This window comes from Anopheles funestus, unplaced genomic scaffold (genome assembly GCF_943734845.2).
Source record: "Anopheles funestus unplaced genomic scaffold, idAnoFuneDA-416_04 scaffold_204_ctg1, whole genome shotgun sequence".
Classification (NCBI taxonomy): domain Eukaryota; kingdom Metazoa; phylum Arthropoda; class Insecta; order Diptera; family Culicidae; genus Anopheles; species Anopheles funestus.
Genome location: NW_026045338.1, coordinates 15,782 through 27,341, shown reverse-complemented (window position 1 = coordinate 27,341; position 11,560 = coordinate 15,782). Strand labels below are relative to the sequence as shown.

Genomic DNA, 11,560 nt, shown 5'->3' with positions numbered 1-11,560 from the left:
TTTTTTTTTTGCAAAATTACTCAAAAAAAGCTAAGGGGGGAGTAGGGGAAAATTTTCAAAATTTTTAGAATTTTTTTTTTGGTCTTTTTTGTATTTAAAGCATTATTTGAGTGAAAAGAAACGTATTTCAATCAATTGGCATTAAAAAAAATCAATTTATTTTTTTTTTGCAAAATTACTCAAAAAAAGCTAAGGGGGGAGTAGGGGAAAATTTTCAAAATTTTTAGAATTTTTTTTTTTGGTCTTTTTTGTATTTAAAGCATTATTTGAGTGAAAAGAAACGTATTTCAATCAATTGGCATTAAAAAAAATCAATTTTTTTTTTTTTTTGCAAAATTACTCAAAAAAAGCTAAGGCGGGAGTAAGGGAAAATTTTCAAAATTTTTGGAATTTTTTTTTGGTCTTTTTTGTATTTAAAGCATTATTTGAGTGAAAAGAAACGTATTTCAATCAATTGGCATTAAAAAAAATCAATTTATTTTTTTTTTGCAAAATTACTCAAAAAAGCTAAGGGGGGAGTAAGGGAAAATTTTCAAAATTTTTAGAATTTTTTTTTTTGGTCTTTTTGTATTTAAAGCATTTGTTGAGATTTATCTGAATTAATTAAAATTAAGTTGAAATATTTCACGGATATTTACATGCAATATAGACCTTAGGTAAAAACTGCACTAGATGAATAACTATGACAACCGAGCTAGGGCAATCTTAAATGAACTAATAGGATTACGAAATGAACTCGATGTAAAATGAATTTAAGGACAAATGAATACACAGTAGCTAACCGATCATCGCGCGCGTTACACGTATTAAAAGGAATTCGGAAAGATTTTGCGAAAGGAACAATCTCGCACGACTGGTTTCGTGAGGTTTCTCACATTTTTGGTCCTTCGAACCGGATAGATACGGATTAGTGTGTGAATTGTTTCTTTCTTCGCTCTGCATCAAGAGCATAAGTATATTCGGTACGCTCCGCATCACGAGCAAGGTGCAAATCATCTTACGCGCCATTCCGAATTCGCGCGTGAAAGTTCATTCGCCCTACAGAAAGGGCAACGGTCGAAATTGCGCCATCGTTCAAATTTGTGTCATCGTGTTTTTCGGTCCTTTTCGGTCGTAGTTATTTTTCATGAATCATCAGTCAGTGAAAGTGCCTAAAATGGACAAAAAGATCAAAACTGCCCAGCATCAAAAACTAATCGCGTTGGAGAACATTAAATCGCTGGAGCGGTTTACACAGGCGTTCAGCAGCGACGATGCAAGCCAAATTCCGGAGGCTTTGGAGGGGCTGGAGCAGTACAAGCAGGAGTTTTTCACCGCAGTGGCGAAACTGGAGGAATGCGACGACAGCAGTGAGGCGATACAATCCTGTATCAACGACAGGATCGATATGGAAGAACGGTGCCGGCGGCTGAAATCATTTCTCAGAGAGAACCAACGGAAGGACGCCAACCCGCTAAACGAATCCACTCTTTTGGCAAATTCAACGCTTGCGTTTGGACGGCCAAACGCACCCAATCTTCGGTTGCCAAAAATCGAACTGCCGACGTTCGATGGGGATTCAACAAAGTGGTTGTCATTCCGCGATCGTTTTGTCGCTATGATCGACGCTTCACCCGACTTACCACACATTGCAAAACTACAATATTTGCTTTCTTCGTTGAAGGGCGACGCAGCGGTGCCCTTTGAACATGTGGCTTTGACTACCGAGAACTACGCTGTGACGTGGGCGTCACTTCTTAAGCGTTACGACAATACACGGATGCTGATTCGCGATTATTGGCGGAAGCTTCATTTCCTTCCGGGAATAGAAGCAGAAAGTGTCGACGGTTTGACATCGTTGGTGGATGAATTCACGCGGCATGTGAATGGATTGGTGAAACTACAAGAACCAGTCGATTCGTGGGACACACCTCTGTCCAACATGCTTCTAATGAAGATGGACAACGAAACCATCTTAGCGTGGGAAAAACACTCCGTGCAGTTTAAAAGGGATAAGTACAGTGAGCTGATTGAATTCCTGCAGGATCGTGTTCAAATATTGAAATCGAGTAAGAGCTTTGCATGCGCAAAGATTGCACCGACCAAGGTGGCCGGCGCACATCGTCTTCCTGCATCACGGAAGTCGATCACGAGCGCAGCTGCAATGCAGAAGAACGCATCCATCTCTACTTCACCACAACTACAGAGATGTCCGTTGCAGTGTCCGGAACCTCATCTACTACGCAATTGTCCGGAATTCATCAACAAGGAGATACAACAACGACGTGACATTGTCAAAACAAAAGGTCTATGTTGGAATTGCCTCAGCAGCTCACACCAAGTGAAATCTTGTAGATCAGACTACTCGTGCCGATCATGCCGTGAACGTCATCATAGCCTACTTCATCACGCTTCTCATTCATCCGTAACTGTTCAACCGAAAGTTACTCTGGCGGCTCAATCCGACGATGAAATGGTGTTTCTCGAGACGGCAATGGTTTACATCGTAGACGATTATGGAGTTAAGCACGAGGCTAGAGCGCTTCTTGATTCGGGATCGATGTTAAACTTTATATCGGAATCATTGGCTCAGAAACTCCTCACCCCTCGTACGAAGGTGAATGTGTGCGTTACTGGCATCGGGTCAGCAAGGCAGCAGGTGAAAGGTTCAATCACCGCTAGTGTTCGATCTAAGGACCTACACTTCACCACACCGATGGAGTTTTTCATCCTTGACACACCTACCTACCACAGCCTACCTACCAAACCGGTAGACGTTTCTTCATGGGATATGCCGAACGTGACCCTCGCTGATCCCACTTATCACGTTCCTGGTAAGGTGGATCTCATCATCGGCAGTGATCCATTCTGGGAGGTTCATACTGGACGTAAGCGATCATTAGGCGCAGGCAAGCCGTGGCTAGTGGAGACCCGATTTGGATGGGCTGTTTCCGGAAATACAGTGCAGTCATCACCAGCTCCACGTGTATGTCATGTTGCAACGAGCGAATGTCCTTTGGAGGCAATCATGACACGTTTCTGGGAGAGCGAAACCATCTCCGATGAACCCGCTCTATCTGTGGAAGAAGACATCTGTGAAAATCATTTCATCGCTAATACAACTCGGGATGGTTCAGGAAGGTATGTCGTTAGCTTGCCACACAAGTCTAATCCCAATATCATTTTAGGAGCCTCAAGACAGATAGCAGATCGTCGTTTGCTAGCGGTGGAACGGCGACTGAAGGCTAATCCTGAAATGAGGGAAGCATATTCGTCATTCATGCGAGAGTATGAAAATTTGGGACACATGAGAAGGCTCGAGGAGCCGATTGATGAATCATGTCCACATTACTACCTACCGCACCATGCTGTTGTAAAAGAATCCAGCACATCGACAAAGGTTCGTGTAGTATTCGATGCTTCGTGTAAGACGACGTCAGGTTATTCCTTAAACGATTCCCTGCTGGTTGGACCTGTCGTTCAGCAAGATCTGTACACTATTATGCTTCGATTTCGGTCACATGCTATTGCACTCACAGCTGACGTTGAAAAGATGTACCGTCAAATCCGACATCACCCTCCAGATAAAAACTTTCTTCGAATTCGGTACAGAAAGGATCCGTCAGAACCAATAGCAACCTTCGAGTTACAAACCGTAACGTATGGTACCGCATCTGCGCCATTCTTAGCCACACGGACATTGAAGCAAATTGCATACGATCATCAGGAACAGTATCCTCGAGCAGTCGTTCCGGTGCTTCGAGATTTCTACGTTGATGATCTGTTGACGGGGACAGATGAGATATCAGACGCGATCGAGATGCAGAAACAAATCTCATCCATGTTGCAGTCAGCTGGGTTCGCGCTGAAAAAGTGGGCATCGAACAATCCTAAGGCGCTTCACGGAATCCCTCAGGAGGATTTGGCATTGCAAACATGCCATGAATGGAACAAATCGCAATTTGTGTCCACTTTGGGATTGATCTGGGAGCCAGCAGCAGACGTAATTCGGTTTCGCATCGAACTACCTCCTTCCGCATCAGTGTTGACAAAGCGCTTGGTTTTATCGTATATCGCTAGAATATTCGATATCCTCGGAGTACTCGGCCCAACGATAGTTATTGCCAAACTATTTATGCAGCAGTTATGGTCGCTTAAGGAAAATGGTGTTGCACTGGATTGGGACAGTGAGCTACCATTGCATCTACAACAAGAGTGGAACAGGTTTCACTCATCGCTACATTCTCTTCGTGAGTTGCACATTCCACGGTTCGTATCACTTCAAAATGCAACTACCACCCAATTACATGTCTTCGCGGATGCCTCTCAAGCAGCATACGGAGCATGTTGCTATTTCCGAGCAGAAAATCATCACGGGATTTCTGTGAACCTGTTGACCGCAAAGTCAAAGGTTGTATCACTAACTAACACTCACTCGATCGCCAGACTCGAGCTCTGCGCTGCACGATTAGCCATACAATTGGTTAAGAGAATCAGTACGTCACTCAACACTCCCATCATCATCTTCTGTTGGACTCATTCGATGACGGTGTTATATTGGCTAAAGTCACCTCCACGTCGCTGGAAGCCATTTGTCGCCAACAGAGTGGCACAGATCCAACAGGAAACTCGGATCAAATGCTGGAGACATGTTCCTGGGGTGGACAATCCAGCAGATGATATATCCCGTGGGCTGCTTCCAGACAAGCTACTATCTTCTCATCGCTGGTGGCATGGGCCACATTGGTTAAGTAGCAAGGAGGCAGATTGGCCACATAACCCTACCACAGAAGAAATCGTTTGCAATGACGAGGAGAGAGCTACACAATTGGTTGCTGCAACATCTACAACGAACGATTTTGGCAGCAAATATTTCGCACGGTTTTCTGGCTACCTGAAACTTCTTCGAACGACGGCCTACGTCTTGCGCTATCTTCGATGCTTAAAGGATAGCGTATCTTCGGTAACAGCAGTTAGCAGAAAAAATACAACAGTTGCAGAACTTATCGCATTGATCTCAGCACTCTCCAAGGATGAACTACATCGCGCTGAGATGTGCTTGTGTAAACTTGCGCAACAAGATTCGTTTCCGGAGGATCTTCATGCGATATGGAGTGGTAACGAGATACCACGACACTCACGGCTAAAATGGTTGTCACCATTCATTGATCATGATGGAATCTTGCGTGTTGGTGGCCGGCTTCGGAACGCGCAGATTACAGACGCCACGAAACATCCGATTGTGCTATCTTCGAAACACCCGCTCGCATCATTACTGGTTTGTTGGTATCATCGCAAACTGTTGCATGCTGGACCGCAACTTCTGCTAGCTTCACTTCGTCAGCGATTTTAGATAATTGGAGGCCGCACTTTAGTGAAGTCTATTTTCCATCGATGCCACAGGTGTTTCAAGAGCAAACCTTCGTTGGTGAGACAAGCTGCCGCCGATTTGCCTACATCTAGAGTGTCACCGACAAGGCCGTTTGCAGTGTGCGGGGTTGATTATTGCGGACCCGTAATGATCAAGTCAGCCATCCGCAATCGAAGCGCAACCAAAGCATACATCGCGATCTTCGTATGCTTTTCGACGAGAGCGGTGCACATAGAATTGGTCAACGATCTAACCACTTTTGCATTTTTAGCCGCACTACGACGATTCATCGCTCGCAGAGGTCTGGTTACGGAAATTCACTCCGACAACGCGACTACATTTAAGGGGGCTGCACACGAGCTGCATCGTCTGTACCAGATGCTGAAGTGCAGGAACACGGAACGGGCGGAAATTTTCAATTGGTGTGCGATCAACGAAATCCGGTGGAAGTTCATTCCGCCACGGGCGCCTCATTTCGGTGGACTATGGGAGGCTGCGGTACGGTCCGCAAAACATCACATTATACGGACGATTGGAACGGCGAGCCTCACCCAAGAAGGCTGGTTGACATTGTTGGCCCAGGTTGAGCAATGTCTTAATTCTCGACCATTAGTTCCGTTATCGAGCGAACCCACTGATATGGAACCGTTGACACCGGGTCATTTCTTAGTAGGGTCAAACATGTTAGCACCACCAAAGGTTGATTGTACAAACACTCCGTCAAATCGGTTGAAAGAATACGAACTCGTTCAAAAACACCTTCAGTGTATATGGGCACGGTGGTACCCAGAATATTTGCAACAGCTACAGGCCCGTGCAAAGCATATTTCATCAAAACCGGTAGATCTGAAAGAGGGACAACTAGTTATTATCAAGGAAGACAACACACCACCTACCTTATGGCCAATGGGCAGAATAACGAAATTACACCCAGGGAGAGATAATACGGTTCGAGTTGTCACTTTGAGAACAGGTGCAGGAAAGGAAATAGTACGTGCAGCAGCTAGATTAGCTATTCTTCCGAATCCAGATCTTTTTGAAGATAAGTAGCCACGAGGGATCATTCGGTTTCGATCAAATGTCATAAACAAAACAAGTGTCATACACATACACATACACATACACTTCACTTGGCATGAGATCACACATGATAGGTTTAGAGCAGTGAATTGCATGTAATCATTACAGATAAACCAATATTGAACTTCGTAGATTAGTTAAAGAAATACTTTCTTTGGTGGCCGGAATGTTGAGATTTATCTGAATTAATTAAAATTAAGTTGAAATATTTCACGGATATTTACATGCAATATAGACCTTAGGTAAAAACTGCACTAGATGAATAACTATGACAACCGAGCTAGGGCAATCTTAAATGAACTAATAGGATTACGAAATGAACTCGATGTAAAATGAATTTAAGGACAAATGAATACACAGTAGCTAACCGATCATCGCGCGCGTTACACGTATTAAAAGGAATTCGGAAAGATTTTGCGAAAGGAACAATCTCGCACGACTGGTTTCGTGAGGTTTCTCACAGCATTATTTGAGTGAAAAGAAACGTATTTCAATCAATTGGCATTAAAAAAAATCAATTTAGTTTTTTTTTTGCAAAATTACTCAAAAAAAGCTAAGGGGGAAGTAAGGGAAAATTTTCAAAATTTTTAGAATTTTTTTTTTGTCTTTTTTGTATTTAAAGCATTATTTGAGTGAAAAGAAACGTATTTCAATCAATTGGCATTAAAAAAAATCAATTTATTTTTTTTTTTTGCAAAATTACTCAAAAAAAAGCTAAGGGGGGAGTAGGGGAAAATTTTCAAAATTTTTAGAATTTTTTTTTTTGGTCTTTTTTGTATTTAAAGCATTATTTGAGTGAAAAGAAACGTATTTCAATCAATTGGCATTAAAAAAAATCAATTTATTTTTTTTTTTTGCAAAATTACTCAAAAAAAGCTAAGGGGGGAGTAAGGGAAAATTTTCAAAATTTTTAGAATTTTTTTTTTTTTTGGTCTTTTTTGTATTTAAAGCATTATTTGAGTGAAAAGAAACGTATTTCAATCAATTGGCATTAAAAAAAATCAATTTATTTTTTTTTTGCAAAATTACTCAAAAAAAGCTAAGGGGGGAGTAGGGGAAAATTTTCAAAATTTTTAGAATTGTTTTTTTGGTCTTTTTTGTATTTAAAGCATTATTTGAGTGAAAAGAAACGTATTTCAATCAATTGGCATTAAAAAAAATCAATTTATTTTTTTTTTGCAAAATTACTCAAAAAAAGCTAAGGGGGGAGTAGGGGAAAATTTTCAAAATTTTTAGAATTTTTTTTTTGTCTTTTTTGTATTTAAAGCATTATTTGAGTGAAAAGAAACGTATTTCAATCAATTGGCATTAAAAAAAATCAATTTATTTTTTTTTGCAAAATTACTCAAAAAAAGCTAAGGGGGGAGTAAGGGAAAATTTTCAAAATTTTTAGAATTTTTTTTTTGGTCTTTTTTGTATTTAAAGCATTATTTGAGTGAAAAGAAACGTATTTCAATCAATTGGCATTAAAAAAAATCAATTTATTTTTTTTTTGCAAAATTACTCAAAAAAAGCTAAGGGGGGAGTAAGGGAAAATTTTCAAAATTTTTAGAATTTTTTTTTTTGGTCTTTTTGTATTTAAAGCATTATTTGAGTGAAAAGAAACGTATTTCAATCAATTGGCATTAAAAAAAATCAATTTATTTTTTTTTTGCAAAATTACTCAAAAAAAGCTAAGGGGGGAGTAAGGGAAAATTTTCAAAATTTTTAGAATTTTTTTTTTTTTGGTCTTTTTTGTATTTAAAGCATTATTTGAGTGAAAAGAAACGTATTTCAATCAATTGGCATTAAAAAAAATCAATTTATTTTTTTTTTGCAAAATTACTCAAAAAAAGCTAAGGGGGGAGTAGGGGAAAATTTTCAAAATTTTTAGAATTGTTTTTTTGGTCTTTTTTGTATTTAAAGCATTATTTGAGTGAAAAGAAACGTATTTCAATCAATTGGCATTAAAAAAAATCAATTTATTTTTTTTTTGCAAAATTACTCAAAAAAAGCTAAGGGGGGAGTAGGGGAAAATTTTCAAAATTTTTAGAATTTTTTTTTGTCTTTTTTGTATTTAAAGCATTATTTGAGTGAAAAGAAACGTATTTCAATCAATTGGCATTAAAAAAAATCAATTTATTTTTTTTTGCAAAATTACTCAAAAAAAGCTAAGGGGGGAGTAAGGGAAAATTTTCAAAATTTTTAGAATTTTTTTTTTGGTCTTTTTTGTATTTAAAGCATTATTTGAGTGAAAAGAAACGTATTTCAATCAATTGGCATTAAAAAAAATCAATTTATTTTTTTTTTGCAAAATTACTCAAAAAAAGCTAAGGGGGGAGTAAGGGAAAATTTTCAAAATTTTTAGAATTTTTTTTTTTGGTCTTTTTGTATTTAAAGCATTATTTGAGTGAAAAGAAACGTATTTCAATCAATTGGCATTAAAAAAAATCAATTTAGTTTTTTTTTTGCAAAATTACTCAAAAAAAGCTAAGGGGGGAGTAAGGGAAAATTTTCAAAATTTTTAGAATTTTTTTTTTGGTCTTTTTTGTATTTAAAGCATTATTTGAGTGAAAAGAAACGTATTTCAATCAATTGGCATTAAAAAAAATCAATTTATTTTTTTTTTTTGCAAAATTACTCAAAAAAAGCTAAGGGGGGAGTAAGGGAAAATTTTCAAAATTTTTAAGAATTTTTTTTTGGTCTTTTTTGTATTTAAAGCATTATTTGAGTGAAAAGAAACGTATTTCAATCAATTGGCATTAAAAAAAATCAATTTATTTTTTTTTTTGCAAAATTACTCAAAAAAGCTAAGGGGGGAGTAAGGGAAAATTTTTAAAATTTTTAGAATTTTTTTTTTGGTCTTTTTTGTATTTAATGCATTATTTGTGTGAAAAGAAACGTATTTCAATCAATTTTTTTTTTTTTGTAAAAATGTTTATTAAAAAAGAAAAGAAAGAGAAAATGTAACTTATATACTAGCTTACAATTGAAATAGGTGGAACAAAGAAGAAGGGGAAAAAAACAAAAACACAGGTTACAATGAACATTTAAGGACTTCTTCATCTATCACAGCATTATTGTTTCCAATAATGTGGATGATGTAGTTTGCAAACAAACTTAGGATTTGGATCCGCTTACTTTTACTAATATTCGTTAGTACAGGGAAGCGGAGGGACAGGAATGTAGGAGTAAGGGCGGGATCGACGTGTTGGATTGCTTGCAGCAGAGTATTCCAGGCCGATGACACTCTGGAACACAACGTGAATTTGTGTTCCAGTGTATCCACCTGGGAACACTCTGTGCAAGCTGATGAACCTCGGTTCATCCTCGCCATGAGCTCTCCATGAGCTATCTTGTTGTGGACCAACAGGTACAAAACGGATCTCTGTGCCGATGAAAGCCGCCGAGAGCTGATGTTGGCCCAAACTATTCGCCAGCTTAGTTTTGGGAATTCCTGCTCTATACGGCATTCAGGAAGCCTCTCAACTAACATCCGTCGTAGTGCTCGGGCGTTTATGTTGGGAATGGTGTCCGGGATGTATGCGAGTTGCATGACAACCTTTTTAAGACAAGGATATGTCGAAGAAATGGATGTTATGTCGGAAATTAATTGGCATTAAAAAAATCAATTTATTTTTTTTGCAAAATTACTCAAAAAAAGCTAAGGGGGGAGTAAGGGAAAATTTTCAAAATTTTTAGAATTTTTTTTTTGGTCTTTTTTGTATTTAAAGCATTATTTGAGTGAAAAGAAACGTATTTCAATCAATTGGCATTAAAAAAAATCAATTTATTTTTTTTTTGCAAAATTACTCAAAAAAAGCTAAGGGGGGAGTAAGGGAAAATTTTCAAAATTTTTAGAATTTTTTTTTTTGGTCTTTTTTGTATTTAAAGCATTATTTGAGTGAAAAGAAACGTATTTCAATCAATTGGCATTAAAAAAAATCAATTTTTTTTTTTTGCAAAATTACTCAAAAAAAGCTAAGGGGGGAGTAAGGGAAAATTTTCAAAATTTTTAGAATTTTTTTTTGGTCTTTTTTGTATTTAAAGCATTATTTGAGTGAAAAGAAACGTATTTCAATCAATTGGCATTAAAAAAAATCAATTTATTTTTTTTTTTGCAAAATTACTCAAAAAAAGCTAAGGGGGGAGTAAGGGAAAATTTTCAAAATTTTTAGATTTTTTTTTTTGGTCTTTTTTGTATTTAAAGCATTATTTGAGTGAAAAGAAACGTATTTCAATCAATGGGCATTAAAAAAAATCAATTTATTTTTTTTTTGCAAAATTACTCAAAAAAAGCTAAGGGGGGAGTAAGGGAAAATTTTCAAAATTTTTAGAATTTTTTTTTTTGGTCTTTTTTGTATTTAAAGCATTATTTGAGTGAAAAGAAACGTATTTCAATCAATTGGCATTAAAAAAAATCAATTTATTTTTTTTTTGCAAAATTACTCAAAAAAAGCTAATGGGGGAGTAAGGGAAAATTTTCAAAATTTTTAGAATGTTTTTTTTTTGGTCTTTTTTGTATTTAAAGCATTATTTGAGTGAAAAGAAACGTATTTCAATCAATTGGCATTAAAAAAAATCAATTTATTTTTTTTTTGCAAAATTACTCAAAAAAAAGCTAAGGGGGGAGTAAGGGAAAATTTTCAAAATTTTTAGAATTTTTTTTTGGTCTTTTTTGTATTTAAAGCATTATTTGAGTGAAAAGAAACGTATTTCAATCAATTGGCATTAAAAAAAATCAATTTATTTTTTTTTGCAAAATTACTCAAAAAAAGCTAAGGGGGGAGTAAGGGAAAATTTTCAAAATTTTTAGAATTTTTTTTTTGGTCTTTTTTGTATTTAAAGCATTATTTGAGTGAAAAGAAACGTATTTCAATCAATTGGCATTAAAAAAAATCAATTTATTTTTTTTTGCAAAATTACTCAAAAAAAGCTAAGGGGGGAGTAAGGGAAAATTTTCAAAATTTTTAGATTTTTTTTTTTTGGTCTTTTTTGTATTTAAAGCATTATTTGAGTGAAAAGAAACGTATTTCAATCAATTGGCATTAAAAAAAATCAATTTATTTTTTTATTGCAAAATTACTCAAAAAAGCTAAGGGGGGAGTAGGGGAAAATTTTCAAAATTTTTAGAATTTTTTTTTTTGGTCT

At 36.6% G+C, this 11,560-nt stretch overlaps 1 protein-coding gene across 1 annotated transcript; it reads left to right on the top strand.

Moving 5' to 3' along the window:
- Positions 1-1,156: 1,156 nt before the first annotated feature.
- On the top strand, positions 1,157-5,341 carry LOC125774382 (uncharacterized). Its single transcript, XM_049444612.1, has one exon. The coding sequence runs from the start codon at positions 1,157-1,159 to the stop codon at positions 5,330-5,332; it is 4,176 nt and encodes a 1,391-aa protein (XP_049300569.1). The 3' UTR covers positions 5,333-5,341.
- The last annotated feature ends 6,219 nt before the right edge of the window (positions 5,342-11,560 follow it).